At 50.9% G+C, this 18613-nt stretch overlaps 1 protein-coding gene across 3 annotated transcripts in view; it reads left to right on the top strand.

Moving 5' to 3' along the window:
- Positions 1–13096: 13096 nt before the first annotated feature.
- The window catches only part of LOC144141319 (guanine nucleotide exchange factor for Rab-3A-like), a 42890-nt gene continuing 37373 nt past the window's right edge, over positions 13097–18613 (top strand). For all 3 annotated transcript variants that reach the window (XR_013316525.1, XM_077672892.1, XM_077672891.1), the window contains exons 1-2: positions 13097–13247; positions 13889–14527. Coding sequence is in view for 2 of the 3 variants with exons in the window: in XM_077672892.1 (XP_077529018.1) it covers positions 13132–13247; positions 13889–14527 (755 nt within the window). In the remaining variant the exon portion in view is untranslated. The remainder of the gene's footprint in view (positions 13248–13888; positions 14528–18613) is intronic.

Below are 18613 nucleotides of genomic sequence, written 5' to 3'. Positions count from 1 at the left end.
GTACGTCACCGCAAATGTTTTGCAAATCACGAGTTCGAATCCCCGCGGGTACGTGCTTTTTTTTTTTTTTTTGTAAGTTAACTTTTTTGTTTTCCGCCGATGTTTTCTATATTGAGTTCACCTTTTTTTGGGCCGCAACGTTCATGGCTACACGAACTAGTTCACAAAACACGCGCAGGCTGGCACATGCATGGCGCGCTAGCGAGTTCTCGTTGGCGTGCTGTTGCCATAAGCACCGACTGCTTGCAGGCAGTGGGCACAGGCCAGAATGAACAGACCCTTGGCCTCCTGCGAACACGCTTTTTACGATACAGGCATGAGGGAGGCAAGCTCCAATTATGGAGGAAAAGCGCATGACATTTGGGCGTCTACGGGTACGCGGAGGGCGTTCATGCACTGCGTAGGTTTCGGCTAGTGAATGCTACGATTCCAAGCCGTCCTAGGAGGCTTATCTTTATGCATTTTTACAGCTGACAACATGGCAGAAGCGCGGTACGATGATTACTGAGTCATTGAGAATGCCCATCCAACAACGCCACCGGTTGTGTTTTACAGAACCGAAACCGAAACCGAAACTTGTTTGGTTGCTCATCTTGGGCATCGTCCAGTCACGGTGCCCGCTCCTCCTAACGTCACAGCTTTAGTTGGTGCGGCCGCCGCAAACCGCGCATGGTAGTTTTTCTTCTTTCGCGCTTTGTAAAATAATTACCGATTTGTCAATCGTAAAAACGATGAAAAGTGTGCTAATTTGAGCCAGTCTACACAGTGCAAGCAAAAACGGGAGCTTGACAAATTCACTTCAGTGTCCCTTTAAAGGGGCACTGACACAAAAATTTTACATCTTGTTTATTTTGTTGCGATAAGTAGCTAGTGATCTACTTATAACCTGTAGAAACCTCATTTGCTTCAGCGTGCGACGGTTGTTTAATTAGAGGCATTTTCAATGCGGCCAGTCGCAGTTTCGGTTTCAGCGAGTGCCGCGAAACGATGGATTTTGTGGATTTTGTGTGAACAAAGCTGACCACGTGACCGTCGGAGGGATATCACAGAGCAGAGCCGCCGTAGCACTGTCGAATCCGCATCGACGGCGGTTTCTGCGAATGCCCCCACGTACTGATCTCGTGAGGAGCTTAATTAAAAAGCGGCCGTGGATGTGACGCAGGCGCTGCGAGTGCAAATGCTACCGCGGCTAAAGAACGACGCGCGACGCTCGAGACGGTGGGTGGCAAGACGCGCGCCGGGAGCAGCCGGCCAGTCTGCCTACAGGTCCGCCTACAGATGTGTTCGGCTAAGCGACGGATATTCGAGTGCCGCTCTCTCGTAAGCGGTGCAGATGACAATTTTTAATGCAACCCGCCATCGCATCATTAACTCCTTTCTCATGTAAGCCACCATGGCCGGGACTTGGGGACAATTTCGTGCAGCGGTAACAAGCTATCACTCGAGCTACCTGCGCCGGCCTGGGCCACTTCGCGGCCGTGGCCGCCGCCTGCACAGCGTCCGTGCGGCTAGCTCAGTGGGCTTTTCGTGCCTCCGGCGTGTTTTCGCATCCAATGGTAATAAAAAGTAATAGAAACAGAGTGCCTGGAATCGCTGTAGAACTTTGGTCGCGGCCAGCTGCCCGATCAGCTGACGAAATCACGGCGCCTCCGCCGCCAACGATCGGGTCGTTCGTTCTCGAGAGCAGAAGCTCCGCCCTCCGGCCCTCCGATTGGAGCGGCGAGCCGGGCGAGCCGGCGAAAAACGCCGGCAGTGCGGAAACGGCAAACACAAACTCGTGACGTGTTTTGATGTTGTTTATTTACACAATATCCTCGGGATGTCGGTTGCGCGTGGTCCTCTGCTGGCTGCTCGGTTGCGTTTCGCACACTTTAAAATTGATTTTAAATATGTTCTAGGCTGTATTCGCCGCTGATATTTTGCAGATGATGTATATGTGTTCCCACCAATCTATCTCCGAAGTTATCTCGCCTTCAAAATTTTGTGTCAGTGCCCCTTTAAGTTTGCGGGATACGCTGCAACGGTGACAGGATGGAGTATTATCGACCGAGAGGCTTTAAAAGAAACAAAGCGCAGAAAGAAAGCTACCCCCTTCGCGGCCCTGAATCGTCCGAGTTGGGAAGGCTGGTCACAGCATCACAGGCGGCACATGTTTCCGTGAATTTTTTAGAAAATACCGTGGCGATGACTACGAAGCAGATTACATGCTGCTGTCAAAGTAAAGTATATCGGTATGCCAGCTGTTAATACTCGTGAGCTTACAGTAAATTTTCCCTCTAGCGAATACCGCGCGCATTGGCAGTATTTGCACGAAGGTTGGTTTCTCTTGCATCATGAATGCGTCTTCCGCGGCGTTTATAATGAAAATTTATGCGGCACGTAACACTCAGCCGTATTTTAATTGTAAGAGAACTAATTGATGGCTGCAACATCTCACCCTCTTTTGGAAAAATATGACTGTTCTTAAACAAAGTAGGGTCATTTGTTTGATGATGATGAATAAACTTTATTAGAGACCAGGTGCTGATGTTAGGGCACCCGCCCGGTGGGAGGCTTCCTTAGTCCGGGATGCCTTGGGCTATTTGTTTGAAAAAAAAAAAAGCCGTCAAAAAGTCGAAATACCTACGTCAGCACAAGGTATAAAAGCAAAGCATGTGAGATTTTCGGGCTGGAAATAAATGCTGCTCAATAAAATGAAGTCGTTTTAACGGGGTTCACAACAGCAACGAAAACAATAAAAAAAAAATAAACGGAGTTAATGATGATTCTAATATTTGAAGGCCCTGCTTACCCCTTAAAAAGGAAGGGATAGTCTTAAAGGGGGCCTGAGATGGATTTCAAAGTGTTTTTGTTTGTGTCAGAAAACTACTCTATAGTTCTTGTAGAAACAAGTCCAAAAATAGTAAGCATATTCGCTCACGCTAACAAAAGTTATTACCCCGACGAGACAGAACTATTTGTTGGCTCGGCGGCTTGCGATGACGACATAGTCCGACCTCGTCCGAGGCGAAGCACTGATTTCATGGTTGGCCGCCGGAATGTCCGCGATATTTGACGGCGGCGGTTTGGTTTAGAGCGTCGTCGTTACCATGGTTACTTCAGCGAGTGGGTCGCACATGAGACGACGACGTCCTTTTCTTTTTTTTTTTTAAGCTACGTTTTCAGTCTTTACAGACTTTGAGCAGGAGATACTGGTGATTGCGGAAGTCGACCGTGCATGCGCGAGAGTTTCCGTGAACGGTAACTTATTTTTACCGTCGCTACATAGCGATACAGAGGCTAGAATTTCTACCGACTGTAGTAGCGAGCCCCCTGCGCCGGCAAAATGTACGCTCGCGTTTTGATTAGATTACCGGAAAGTTCCGAGTGAACGCCCTCCCCCGAAACATCGCCCACCCCCTTTTACGGGTGAAATATTCAATTTACTGAAAGACGCGCGCCCACCCCGTAAAATCCATGGCTTTAGCGCCGATGAGTGAACAAAACAAACCCGAATCATCTGTTCATGTGTAGATGCGGTCACTTATTCGTCCTTTCCGCGCTTGACCCGAAATTTCGCCCATCTCGTATTTTTCACTTGATATCACTGTACTTAAATTTGGGTGGGCGTTCTTCCGGAACTTTACGGCACAGCAAATGCGCTGTGCTCTGCGCTTCATGCAAGCAATCTTAGTTGATGTTGTTTACTACATTCTTGCTAAATGATGATCAGGAGCACGATAAATGACAATTTTTTTTAGAATGAGCGAGCAAAATTTCCGCCCCTACTCCAGCTTCCCACGCTTCCAATGGTTCAGATGCCTTTATGAACTAGCAAAGCTCTTTTATGTTTTCAAAATCGTCTTGGGCAAGGTAATATAGGTAACTGCGGAATCATTAAAATATATCTTACTCATTTTATATCGAAATATTTAGCGGTGGCGTGAATTCTGGTTAATGCAATACTTGGTGTTAATTGTTCCCACTAGATGGCGGCGTCAACGTCATGTTTTCGATTTTTTAAGCTCTACAGTAGAAGTATACGGCTCTTTAAAAAAAAATATTGTATTGTGAGAGTTCAATCTAAGACGTCCAAGATTCAAGCCATTTCAAGCATAAGCGAAGTGTTCTGGGCAACAAACGTTTTTGTCATTTGCTCTGAGACAAATTCGCCAGATGTCGCTACTCGGCAGAGCCGGTAAGCCGGAATGCAGAAACCGCAGAGTGCAATTCTTTCGTTTTCAGCGGCAAACGGCTACTCTTGCTTCATTTAACACGGTAAACGGTAAAGCGCGCTAAGGACACTAGGCAACAGGTTCATTCAGAAGGCCGGTGCAGCAAACCACACTTTCCTGCGATCATGACTTGATGGGAAGCAATGAAATGAAACTTTGTCAGTTGTCGTTACGGGATGAGCATGCTCTTGCCCTTGTCGCGACCGCCGCAGAGAATCAGCTGCGACAGCGTTTGGGCTTGAAATGATTTATTCAACCCGCGTGAGCACACTTGAGCGTGCGCCTCGTGATCACGAGCAGTGCCCGGCGTCGTCCAAGCGCTGCGTGCGGAGCTCCGCCTTCGTCGTCGGCGCGGCGCTCCCTTGGCGTGCCGTTCGTTACCACCTCTGAAACAACGTCGAGGCTACGCTCGAAACACAGATGGTGCAAAGAATCCTTTCGGGTATAGCGTCCAAGAAAGCAAATGCAAAGAAAACTGACACGGAGCGCTGGGCGATCACGCTGGCTGCAAGCGTCGTTGCTCCTGCGCTCACTGTATCCTTCCGCCGAGAACGGAGGAGCGTCAAGCCCGGTTTGGCCCGGTGTGTGAGTGCTTTACACTCCGGTATAAAACAAATATGTGTGACTGTGTAAAAGCACCCACACACAAAAGATGTTTTTTGTAGCTTTCTGATGTTTTTACGCTCGTAAAAAATTGATTAAATCAAGAGCGCACAAACACGTCACGATTAGTTCAAGAAATAGCCGTTGCGCTCCGATACCATCGACCCCCCAAAAACCCCCATCTCAGGGGCCCTTTAAATCGTTCACTGGCATTTCCTGGAGGGCTTGCAGCGAAACCCGTGTACGCTGTGACTGTATTCCCGGAAAAGAAGACAGAAGGCACAGACGCGTGCACGGAGCAAGAAAACGTGCTCGCTCCATGATCTCCGGGTGGGACGAACTGGCACCAGCGGAAACGAACTGTCATGGGCGAGGAGCAGGGCGCATTCTGGGAATGTTTGGTGATAATTAAAGCCGTGAAATTGAAAATCGTCGTCAGTTTCGTTTCCCGGCCGCGGCGGCCGCTTTTCCGATAGAGGCGAAAACGCCGGCGTGTTCGGGATTAATCCCGATCTCCCCACTACGGCGCGCCACATGGCCTGTCTCGCGTCGGCGCGTCGAACCCCACAATCAATCAATCGAAAATCGGCGCCAGTTGGTGCGCAGTTCTCAATGCTTCCCACTCGCGTGATCCACATTAGAGCCCGCGTATTTAAGGTAATTACACTTGCTTTGAAGTCAATGCTACTAGCACGTAATGCAGCGTACAGACCGCACTACACCCAAACAGTCGATCCAGCGAGACGGAGCACCGTACTCGCGAAACCACAGCGGTCCGATTTCAAGTATGCGAACAAAACGGCTTCCAGTGCTGTGAACAGCTAATTAATTTGTGCTTTCTAGCGGAAACACAAATTCACTGAAAAAAAAAAACTATGTGGAAACGTGAGAACGCACGCACGAAAGGCTCCACCTGCGTTCTGGCTATGCGTGGCACTGGGAAGTCAATATCGCCTGCCCCCCTCCACCGTACGCGTAATCAACAGTTCAATCCTTCAGTCTATTCCTAGCCCGGTGCTGTAGAATTACTGTAGTATGTTTTAATTAATCTAGAACTTAAAAATTGCGTATAATACATTTCATCCGGTGCCGCCAAGCAGGAGCGCAAGCGAAACCCGAGCACCCTGGCGAGCGGTGGCCGACCCAGTATTTTTCTTATGCCCCGATGGCGGCGCTGGGTGTCGCGGCTCAGTGTCGCCCTCTGTTCACTGCACGGCGCCTGCCATACTCATGGGGTAAAACGTAGACCATTATTCGTCCACGCGGTATATCGGCGCATGCGCTCTGCCGCCTATCCTCCTCCCTGCTCCAGGCCTCGCTCGGCAGGTTGGCTCGGCCAGCCCAGCAGCTTGGAGTCGTTGGCGTCGTCCTGCCGAGGGGTGTAGCAGGTGTAGCCTGCGCATGGAGGCAAGAAGCGCGCATCGGCCATGCAGCAACAGCGGCGGCAGCCCGACGGTGCTGATGGCGCAGCCAGCGTGTTGCTGCAACTCTTCGTCGGCGAGCTGCCGCTATAATCGCGCCTAACGAGCAGCCGGCAGCAGCGTGAGCTCGGCGCCATCGGTGAGTGCTCTCCTCCCGGACCGCATCAGCTGTGCGCGACGAAAAGAGGCCGCGATCGTGCAATGCCCTCTCCGCTGTCGCGATGCTGCGGCGGACACGGCCGATTGCGGCCGGGAGACGGTCGCTGCTTCCGCGAAAGTTCGCCGTTGATCGCGTCTATCCGCGTAAGCGACGTGCGTAATCCGGCCGGCTTGCCCGATCGGAATTTCCTATTTCTCGTTGGGTCCGCAGAGACACGGAGGCTGCCCAATTGCCTTGAACTTTGCTGCTGCTGCTGCGAGTGCCTCGAGCTTCGTCCCCCGCGCCCCAGGATGGCCGGGTCGGAATGACGCGACCAATTATTCTATCGAAGTGAGCCGCGCAGCGCAGTTTCGACAGATTTTTTAAAAACGCCGAGGGCTCGCATTGCGCTGTGAGCGTCGAAATGGGTTTCGGACAGTCGTGCGATCTGTAGTGCAGCTGATCGGAGGGTGCTTACATTCCGGAGAGAGGTAACCTCTTGCCTTTCCTTGTCGAAACACCTGCGCCCGTGACTAAGGCAGCGAAACGTCGATGCAAAAACGGTGCGGACACGCAATTCCCTGCGATCCAACGTGCTTCCACGATTTTTTTTTTTAATTCTTGGAGCTGCGTTGTCTGCATGCAGACGGCGAAGGATGCAGAAAACTCGATCCGAAGATGACGCGTTCCTTTGCCCCCTCGCGACGCACGTCTCCGCTGCGAGCACTGTTTACATACACGGCAGCAGCGCTGTTCATGCCTCGCGTCGATTGCGCGCGCATTGCATAGCCTTGAGGTGTCTGCCGTCGCCTCCATATGCTCTCACAAAGTGAAACCAACGCGGCGGCGGGTGACTAGATGGAGGAGGGAGGGATATTGGTGGCGCGGAGCGCATTTGGCTGTTGGCCAGCGGAGCAAATGTTGGGACCAGCCAGCATTGATGTATTCTGTCGGGGGCCGCTTTCGCAATCGACGCGCCTACAAGGGCCGAAGTCCCTCGCGAGCATCCTAGCGCGCGCGATCCGCACGGCGTAAACAGGATTCCCGGAACGATGCCTGCCCAGGGGCTTCCGCAATGCCGCACAAGCGCGCACGTATTTCCCCACGACCTCGCGAGCTTTCGCGATATCTCCGATCGTGGCCGATTCGAGGAAAAGGGCTGCAAGCGTTTTAACTCTTTTTTTTTCCTCCTGTGGTATTCGATTTATTATGCCGCAGCTCGTATACCAACGAAAGGAGAAAGTTGCGAAGGCGTCACCGATGGAGTTTCGTGTAAAGATATCCTTAACCTTTCTTCTTGGTAATGAGTCAGCTTTTGCTGTTGGGCCTGAAGGTTAACTGCTTGTCAACAATTAGCGCATTGGCACATGTTCCGCTGGCTCGAGTTGCGAATAGTGGGCCTGTTGTCACTCACACCTTTGCCTCAGCTGAGGAAGCAGTGCATTGAATGGCTGTATGTACTTCTGCTGCTTCTACCCACCACAGCGGCGGCTGAGCCCAAGGACACGGGTTCGGCCTTAGCCACAGTAAATGCTCTTCAGATGGAGGCAAATGTGTGTCGATATTTTGGTGCACCAGGGGGTCAAGATGAATCTGGAGCCCCCCTCCACTGCGGTGCAGCTCATTGCGCAGTTGTAGCTTCAACGCATTGAACTCCCCAAATGAACTAGTTTTACCTACCTCTAATGAGTCAAACATTCTTTGGCTCAACAACCATATTTCTCTGTGGAGTCTCTATGCCCTGGGCCCAAAAAGCCCCGCTGGAACTTGCCACGCTGCACGCAGTGGTCACCGTTCGCCCCTGAATTGCATGCTGCCAGCTAAGGTCTACCCTTCCGTCTCCCCGTTCGGGTGGAATTTCCGAGTGCCTCTCCACTCGTGTGTCCTGCTCCTTCCCACGTTCTACCCCCCACGGCGCAGTCTTTGAGAAGGTCGACGGGGCAGACTGCGGCAGCCGAATTATGTCCCCGCATCAAGTGTCGGCTCGTCTTTCCAGTTTGATGGCGCCTGCATAGAGAGCCAGTTCAAGAACTGTCTTGCATCTTCAAAGTTTTCACCCCAGCATTGGGCATAAGGTTGGCAGTAAAGAATAGTCCCTGAGATTTTCAGGCATACGCTGCTTTCAGCCGTGCCAGCCCCACATTTGTGCGTTTGTGTGAATCCCGGATTTCTTGGGAAGGAAAACGCTGCAGGTCAAACACAGATGCTTTGTTTGTAAGCAGCAGTGATGAACCCCTGAGCCAGTGTTACTTCGCTGGTACGAATTACATTTTTTGTGCCTTTCGGGGGGCAACTTTTTATGTCATGGGGAAGTCCACGAGGCGAAAGAATAATTCGCAGTGTTATGTATAATTGGCCTCAACCAATACCAGAAACCCGCAGAATACAGGGTTGCTACTGGATAATCTTGAAGCTGCGTGTCAAGCGTCCCGGCCTAGACACACCCACGCACGCATTGGCTAGCAGGACGGGAGGAGGGCCGTGCATGCACACTCGTCAGGGTGTGCAGGAACAGTCCATTCCGCTTCAACCACGAGCCTCACGGGGGCTGTGATTGGGCTCCGGTCATTCCTTCGTAAACAGCCACACTCGTTTGCCCCCTGCGTTCGCCACGGCTGGCTGAGGGTGCTCTCCACCAGCAGCTGTGGGTCTCTGTGCAGAGGGGCTCCCCCCGGATTTTCTCTCCCCCTCCAAAGCCAGCTGTGCTTCCCGAATGCCTGGGGCATTGCGTGGCTGCTCGTGAGTCAGGCTGCTGCACTGCCTTACTTCCTGCTCATTTCGGGCATGCCGGCAGCTGTTGTGGCCAGCTGCAGCCACGCAAGCACGTGTTGCGCTGCTGGGGTGCGCAGCACTTACTCGCGCATTCTGCGAAAGGCTGCTGCCATGGGGCTTTTACGGAACGCTCTGTCGGGGTGCTGGGACCGGGGTGCTAGTGCCCCTGGGCCCTGGTTAAGGGGGAAAGTTGCAGCTTTGTTCAGTTTGGAAGAACTGGCTGTGCTCACCTTCGTTCCAGCCACAGAGGTGCTGCTTTTATAACTGGACAAAAAACTGCAAGAAATCTGGAAAGTTTTTCACATTTCATGCCACATGGCGCAATGTGGTCCGGAATGATGTAGTGATACAAGCCAGCACTGAGAACATTGCCATCCCAGTGGTGCCACCACCAAACGAAACTACAATCGTCCAGTCGTGTTTCCAGGTGGCGCCTGGAGTCGGTGGCAGTCAGTCGCACACACAAGGTTTTCTCTATCAAGACAGGTAGCTGGGCGAGTTGGTTTACGTTCATGTCCGCAAGCCGCCTAAAGGCACACATGAAAAGACGGATGTAAACGCAAACGGGCGCCCTGCCTGTATTTTCATCGTTGTCTTTTTGCGCCTTGTTCCCTGGTGTTGTATAGAAATCGCTGGAAAGTTGCCAGGGAGGAGCCATCACTGCCGCCTCAAATGCTTTCTCGATCAGTGTCATGATGATTTGTTGGAAGTTTGTGACGATGAAAGTTGCATCACTGCTATGGGGACACAGCTGCCTTCTTAACAAACCAAACCCGTATTTTGCCTTCATGTCCCCTTTGGATATTTTTTTTGGTAGTTCCTATTTCAGTTTCTTTTATTCTCAAATAGCGTGAAAATTCAAAAAAGAAAGTTTTAATTTTTCAAAGTTTAACGTTTAAGAGCGCAGCTCCTTCACAGACCATTAGCGTTGCTTAGTTGAAAGAATGCTCCATTATTTTATTTTCAACTGTATGAAAAACTTTCTCCTTTTTTTGCAGTGCATGACATCTGTGGCATGTGTGAAAAAATTGCTGGGCATCTCTGGCATTTTGCACATTCTTTTGCTCAGCTGTTTGAACCATAGAACAAAGACCACCAGTTCCTATTGTTTCTTGTTTGGAGGCGCTCTTGATGCAGATTTTTGGGGATACCTTTAGACCTTGAGTCACTAGATGTTTGCGGGAAGCCTCAATCTCTGCCTGGTTACTGTTTCATTGCAGCAGGCTGCCTTTGGTAATGTGTGCGGCCTTTTGAACGTTTCCGAACTGAAAACTTTAAGACTGCTTCGGCATAAACACATTTTAATGGAGCAGCGCAAAAATATCTCGACCATTACATTTTCAATTTTTTCTGCTCTTTGTTTCGTCGTAGCAAATCCAAGTACTGTACGCTCATTGTTTCACGATTCTGACTGGGTCGGGCAACATGCATGGGAAAGATGGGAAGTGCACGCTAACTTAAGTGTGCAGTTGCTGCGGGGATCACGCAAATGAGGCGCTGCGTTGTGGCATTTCAACTTCGATGGCTGTAGTGCGGGAGAGTGAACGCCTTCTTGGGTCAAGCCTCTGGAGTTTGGTTTGTGCCAACAGGATGTTAAGAAGTTGTAGCTTTGTGTTAGGGAGGCTTTTGCCAATTTACGGTCTGCAAGGGGCGATGATATTCCTTAAAAAGTGATTGACTGAACTTGTGGCTGCATGGTAATATACTATTTCAGATTGGCTAAACAAGCCTTTGTTCTTTGTGTCACGAAAGCACTGTCTGTACAGGCGTCGACATTTTGAAGTTTTTTTTCTTCGTGTGGCGCCAGTGCACTATAGTAATATTGACACATGCGTGGGCCTCGTGTCAGGGGCACGTTGAAATGTGTGACCAACGTCGTGGTTCCTGCGGGCTGCCTTCCCCTGATGGACCGAGTGGGTGGGGTGGGGTTGCATCGACTCCCACCATGCACGGGTTTTGCGTAAAGCAGGGCTCCACTGACGAAGCTGGCCCCTTTGGCTCTCCCTCTGGCTGAGACATCTGAGGCGTTTTTTCACGACACGAGCCAGATCCAGAAACTGAAACTGAGTCAGATATAGCTGCACTCACAAGAAAAACTCGGCAACAAAAAAAGGGGTGGCAGAACATTAGACAAAATAACCCTCGTAAACGTGTACGCAGGTCGTTGCTCGTATCGAAAATGAGCCAGGTCCTGCTGTTTCACAGATCAAAATCGGCTCGACTGTTCAGACTGTTTTGTGGGTGTTTTCGGAAGGTTTTTTTTTTTTGCTTTTCAGAGCTGGCTTATCACGAATTCAGACGTCAATAAGGAGATTGGCAAAATATTTGTCCCCAGAAGTCAACGACGAAGTGAACAGAAGGACGGAATGAAATGAAACAATGATTTCATCTCTTCTCTCCCGTCCCTTTGGAGTAACTGGGGTTATATATATGTTTTTACTCCTATATTTCACATTTCAATACTTAACTAGCTTTGGCAAATCTACTTCCCCCCCCCCCACACACACACACACACACAGGGGTGCACACCCTCTTTGAGAGTACGAACCACTTCATTAACGTGAAGAAGAAGCGTTTCGGAAATTCATGGCAAGGCAAAAAGCTTCCCTGCTTAGTGCGTGCCTTCAGGCGTGCTCAAGAAAATTATCCTGGGGAAGTATTCGAAAAGAGCTTCTAATTGTGCCACAAGGACTCACCCGCTCTCCATGTGTAGCTGTACTCTTCTTGAAGCCCTTTCGCGTATGTTTAATGCCTTTCCCCCCAAAACTCAATCGCCCCATTCTTGAAAGTCAATTCAAATCAAGTTTTTAAAAGAATGCCACATCAACTTGAGTGTTTCAACTCAAAATGAGCCATGTCCAGACTTATCACCCCAATATTGCTCAAATTTTTTTGCTCAAGTTTTTAATTACTTGTGGCCATAAGCTTCCCCTAGCCAACTTGTAAAATATATCATATAATTGCTTTGACAGCGTTGCATTTAGGCCCGGTAACAAACTTCGGCTTGTCTCGCAACTTCGCGTTAGGTGGATCTGGCTTGTTTGTAGAAAAGAAAATACGCCTCATTTGTTGAGGGCTCCACTCTTGTTGGCCTTTTGTCTTTCCTCATTTTTTGCGTTTTTTGGGTCAGACAACCTGTTTGGTGACTGGAATGGAACTGAGCGAGTTTTCAAGGCTGCTAGTGTTGCACAGGGTGTTGCGGCAATAATTGGAACACTTTAAAAAATTTTCCTGAGCGAACCGCCACTCTGTTTGCGCTCAAACTTCACACGAGGTCGCATTTTGTGGTCTATTTTGTTTGACACCGGGAACAACAACAGTGCTTACCTGTTTTTCCTGAAAATAAATAAAAACGATCTTCGCCTATCGGAAAATGGCAGCTGATTGGCGGAAAAATTTTTAAAGTGTTCCAATTATCGTCGCAACAGCCTGTATTTGTCTTCATGGCCCCTGAAAGTTAACCAAGGAATTCATCATACTGGCAAACATTAAGACTTGCTAAATGGGAGAGAAAACACACGCTAGGACTTCAACTCAGTCTATGCCACAGAAGCGGGGAAACACCAATATGTACACAATATTTGAAAGGGTTACCGTGCAAACGCAGCAAAATCAGTATCGCTCGTATCACAGGCCACACTACAGTGCCGGCCGCTATCACACGGTGTGAAGGCCTTCATTTTGGTGTGCATTCCCCGTTTCTGTGGCGTAAACTGAGTTGAAGTCCGAGCGTGTGTTTTCTCTCCCATTTAGCTTTGCCCCTGTCATAATGTTTGCCAGTACGATGGATTCCTTAGTTAGTAACCAACTCGCTTTAGTTGTCTTTTAAGTTGCTCGACCTTTCCCCACGTCGACGTGCGTGACAGGGTGTCCTTGTTGGCTGTCACAGCCGTCCCTGCGTAGACTGCGACCTGGTGCAGTTTCATGCGCTACCTCTGCATGGTTGCAGGCAGAGTGAGGCCCCCCCCCCCCGCGCCCGCCCATGGCAACCATGGCTGATGCGTCCTCCGACGGACTGCTCATGTTGGAGCCACAGCATGCAGAGGAGTCCAGCAGCTGCGAAGGCGGCAGCCAAGACGCTTCTCTCGACTCGGCAGGGTGAGTTTAGTCGGAATGCTATCCACTCCAGGCTCGGCTTCGCTGCTGGAAAACCGGATCGGCCGTACCGGAAAGCCCACTTGTCATCAGGACTCTGGATTGAGCTGTGAAACCAGGCGAAATCATGTGGCCCAGCTATTGATGGACTGCACCTCTTCGGCACGCCAAGCATTTTCATGTTTTTGAGGTTTTACATGAAGAAGTTGCACGTGGGCTATGAGGTGCAGTGTAGTGGGGGCTCCATAATTTTGACCACCTGGGGTTTAAAAAAAAAAAGTGTGTTGACGTAACGAGGGAAGGGGGATAGTACCAACTTCACACACTCTGAACAATTCAAAATTCCCCCACCTATTTAAGTATGCTTTCACTTCTTCCATTTGAGAACTTGACTGACAAAAAATCAGTTGCTTAGGACTTGCAAAAGCTTGAATAAAACTGATTTGTTGCTTTACATGAGGAGCATTACATGAGGAGCACGTTCTTTACAGCATAGGGTTTTTACTGAACCAGAAGAGATTGAAATACAAAATTTTTTAATGTCTTAAATTCTATCTTGGGGTGCTCTCTCTCCCCTGGTCTAATTCTGCCCCCATGCACTGTTGAGCTGGCTGATGCAACCCTGATAGGCAACCCCCGTGCAGGCTTGGCTGTGGACTCCCCGGGTCCAGCCCCAACGGCACAGGTGCGGCTGAGCAGACGGCCCGTTCTTCGAGTGACTGCGGGAAGCCTGCCAGCAGCGGCCCCGCCTCGCCCACACCTCTGGCAGTGCCCGACGGGGGAGTGTGCCAGGCCCCTCTCCCGAGGCCCCCCTCGCAAGTGGTCAGCAACGGCCTTCTGCCGGAGGGAAGCAGTGCGGCTCTGGCTTGTGGAGCGGAGCACGCTCTCGGCTCCGGATGCGACGCAAACACTTCGGGGGCTGCCAGTGCCTCGGCGGAAACCCCAGTCGGGCCTTCGGAGCGTCTGGCTGGTTTGCAGCCCGCAGGGCTGGCCCAGCAGACGACGAGCTGTGCAGAGGTCCCTGCGGAGCGCTCGGGGGGCGAGCCGGACCGGGGGTCTCCCGACGGTCCGCAGGAGGTCCAGCTGCGGAAAGGGTGTGGCAGCCCAGAGTGTGACCCCGTGGCCAGTGCGAACGGGCCCAGTGGCTCTGGTGGCAAGCACAGTGTGCTGCCCAATGGTGATGTGAGCCGGGGTTGTGGCCCGGCAGCATCGGAGGGCGTTCCGGCAGCCAGGCGGCGCAGCGCGTCGGATGGAGCAGTCCAGGAGAATGGCTGGGCGCACAGGTGAGTGGATGGGGACCCCCGCTCAGGGCCTCGTTGGCACATGAGCTGCAGCACGGGGCACTAGCCACTGCAGCACGTATCGAGTGCTTGAAATGGAGGGTTGGACGGGAAATGCATCTGGTCGGGAAAACGCATGGCGACAGTGAGGCGGGCACTGATCAGAAGTGCACTAGTAGCCACTCTGTTCCCTATGCAGGGTTGAAATTAGCAACACTGTGTGTCCGACTTGATGCGCGGCTATTTGGGGCCAGGCGGATGTGCATGAAGGGAGAGCGTTCTTAACGCAGGTGCCGGCGTGGCAACTTTTGGTCGGCCTGCGCTGAAAGCCCAGACTAGCTCTGGGCCATTGAGGCAGGCATGCTTCAACCCATTGGGCCCGCAGGTGTTCGTCACTGGATGTGGATTCCACGGGAACCATTTAGGGCGATGTCGCAAGCCGTGGCTGGCCTCATTGTGAATGCCAGCGTCATTTGTCATGCTGCGTGCTTTCCCGTCCCCCTGACAACAGCGCTTGGCAGAACGAGACCATTTGTGGAATGCCTAGTGTGGGCGACATCTTCCAACGCAAGTTGTTGCAGCTGGAGTGGCTCGCTCATTCGTTTGGACCGGTACATCAAAACAAATGCATGGAATGGCAAACACTATAGCTCACGCAGTTGCCTAGTTGCGAAGACTCCGGCGGCAGTTGCACTTCCGGTACAAAGCAGGAGCTCATTGTGAAAAACCTCACTAGAAACCGCTTTTTATTTTCTTCGCAGCTTTTCACGATGCACTCGTACCAGCTCGTATGAACGAATGAATACAATACCAGCGGGTAAGGGTGCATGAGGAGGAGGCCACAGGGCCAAGGGGGAGGGGAAGGCAGTGCCTGTTTCCTCCTTGGTTCACGAGGATGGCTTGGTGGGCTAGTTGGTGTAGCATCATAAAGGGTTAACAGCGCACAAACACGACGACACACAAGGAAGAGAAGACAGGACAAGCGCTGAACCAGCACTCAGTTGTTGTGTCCAGGATATGCACACATTCTCGCCACCGAGCCGAGGCGCGGTGACCCTCCACTCCTCTGTGGAGGCGCTGGAACAGGCACTCTTTGAAGAAGCGGCTTCTCTCTTGCCACTCCGCTCTGGCTTCTCTTCCTTGTGTGTCATCGTGTTTGTGAGCTGTTAACCCTTTATGTTCCTCCTTGGTGTCCTGTGTGTTTGCGCTGTTGCACCAGTGTGAAGAAATCAGGGGCGGTGATGTTGGTCGTGTGTGAGGGTTCAGTTCTGTCAATGCATCCCTGGTGATGGCATTGTTCTGCCAGCTTTGGCAGACTGCACCGAGGGGCAGATCCTACTGCATTTTGTACAATCTCCTCAGAGCTTGTGCCCGACCCTTCTTTGTGGGATGTACAGAGGGAACACTAACTTGTGGTGCTTTACAGTCGAGTGGGGCATGGTTCATCACACGCAGCACTCTCTTGTTGGAAGAGCCAGGGCAACAAAAAAAAGACAGGCAGACAGCATGAGGGCTTGTGTCATCTGTGGCTCCTTTTTTCAGTTCCGTCGTCCCCTTGTTTTGCTTCCAATTTTTGGGGTCGTCCGCTTTGCCTACAACCAGCATCTGCAGAAATTTAATCATTAGGCCTCTTTGATTTGTCGTTTGAGAAGTGTTCAAAACTATTGCACAGCACCTCTTTACAGTGCTTTTGCCCGGATAATTTCAGTTTGTGAACTGCTTGGAACTAATTTTGACCATCAAATAAGAGAGAGCAGCCAAGAGCGCCCTGCCTAATTCACGCATGCTTTGATTGACTGCGCTCTGTTCACTCGTGCGGGGATAGACAGCAGCCACACTCTGGCATCCCAGCAATGGTCCTGAACGGGATCAGGCAGCGCAAATTGCGTGCCGTTCCTTTTTTGCATGTGTGGAATTGCGTGATTCGTCACCTGTGCGCGCAATTCAAGCGCAAGTTCATGGCTGCGTTGCATCACTTCTATGCTGGTGCGGTGTCTGGAGTCACTGTCAGTGGTGGGACGAGGGGCAGCAACCCAGGGGGAGTTGGAAAGGGAATCCCATTTAGAGTAGCAGTGAAATCCCCCAGAGGTGGACAAGGCCTGGCGCGGGGCATGTGAGTGCAAATGGAGCGAGGAATTAAGTGGTCAGTCCTAGCCGAAACTGGAGCATCCACTGCTGTCTTCTGAAAGACCAGCAAACGGCGTATCACCTGCAGCTAAACAAAAGAAGCCCTCCAATGAAGTACCGTATTTTCCGGTGTATAAGTCGCGGTTTTTTTCAAAAATTTTCGTTGGTGCGTCTTATCCACCGGTGCGACTTATGTATGGAATAATTCCAGTTCGCGGCGGCCGCGCGTGGCCAGCGCACGTTGAGACACAGCTCTATGGTGTGAATTAATCCCAAGTCCACTGCTACGGCGTTTCTCATAGCCCATATGTCGCTTCGGGACGTTACACCTAAGAATTTGCAGCTTTATCTAGTCAAAAACAATGATAATGGCCTGCGACAACCACGCGCCACTTCATGCCATGCACAGTAACTACAGTTCAGAATAAATTCAAAGTAACATCACACTGGGTTGCAAAAACAAAATGCAGCTTATGAATTATTACAGAGAGTTACTCTGAAAGACGTAAATGTGCTGCTAATTTTTAAAATGACAGCTGACTGATAAGTTTCGATATTTGGGCCGCTTCCGGTCGCGTCACTTCCGTCCGCCATGACACCTTTATTGTGCTGATTTATGACAGCACGCATGAGACGTGCAATGTTTGGAGAGGTGGCCAAATGGGTCTCCGACTCTTGGGACTCCATTTCTACAAAAACAGTTGTTGCCGCGTTGATAAAGGCCGGAGTAATCCAGTCCGCGAGTGGTAACAATGTTGGCGAAGAAGACATCAGATAGCCGGAGGACGACAGTGATGTGCCCGCGGAACTCCCACTGAAGACATACTGAATTATTTGTTAGTGAGTTTGAGGAAAAAGACTTCGATGGTTTTGCCTAAACGCTGTCCTTAAAGGGACCCAGAAAAGCCTTCTGTAAAAGTTACAAAAGGCCTGTATTGTCACGTAGCACCAATATAGCGATGCAATGCCGTTGGAATAATTGATCTACATTCAGTATTAGCTGCGCCAGAAGCAATTAAATGCACCTCTCCCCACTTGCCGATCGACTCCTCCTCCCTCTCTGCCTCCTTCAAAGCAGCTAGCTACATTCCTCCGCCTAGGCTCGCGTCAATCACTGCGGACCCGCCTTTGCCGCCTTTGCCTCGGGATCACGCAGGGAGGAGGAAGAGCAGGCGGAAGCCAATGGCAGTGACGCCGCCGGCGGCCGACCTTGCCGGCCATTGGGCGAATCAGGGGGCGCCTTCGCCGTTGCGTCAGCAGCGATCGCCGTTGCGTCACCCGCGGTCGCCGTTGCGTCACCCGCGGTCGGCTCGCTGCGGCGTCGCGCTCATCGGTTGAGAAAGGCGATCTTCAAAAATTGTTTACAAATTATCTGTACAACGTATGGGGCTCACACTTGGCTCAAAAATCCCCCCCTATGTGTTCTACCACCTGAATGCATTTGATTGCCACCTTCACAAAGCTTTTCGGGGTCCCTTTAAGTACATGCCATCTGTGTGTATCAATAAACCATTTTTGAGAAGTTGGTTCTGTGTAGACTTTGGGTGTTATATGCCCGTGTCTAGACCTCCTTACCGGGGGATGCGTTCATAGGCGGCGGCTGCCGCAACCATGTACTTTCGCCGCACTTTCTAACCATCTAATTCACTGTGAGTTTACCTAATTAACAAGTGCGTCTTATATACCGGTGTGTCTTATACACCGGTGCGACTTTATACGTTTTTTTTCGGAAAAACTGACGTTTTGAGGGGGGTGCGACTTATACAAAGGTGCGACTTATAGACAGGAAAATACGGTAGTAAGAGTAACCATAAAGTACCCGTTACACAGAAGCACACAAAGGCTCATGGAAGGCAGCCTACACGAGGTGTCTAGCGACCAGGAAAACCGAGAGAAGTCAGAATTTCGAGCCACTGGGAAAAGTCGGAAAATTGCCAGGGAATTTTTCAGTCAAGTAGTGCC

The sequence above is a fragment of the Haemaphysalis longicornis genome, unplaced genomic scaffold (genome assembly GCF_048455015.1).
Source record: "Haemaphysalis longicornis isolate Haplotype H1 unplaced genomic scaffold, Haemaphysalis longicornis Haplotype H1 scaffold_6, whole genome shotgun sequence".
Classification (NCBI taxonomy): Eukaryota; Metazoa; Arthropoda; class Arachnida; order Ixodida; family Ixodidae; genus Haemaphysalis; species Haemaphysalis longicornis.
This window is presented reverse-complemented; position numbering and strand designations above follow the sequence as displayed.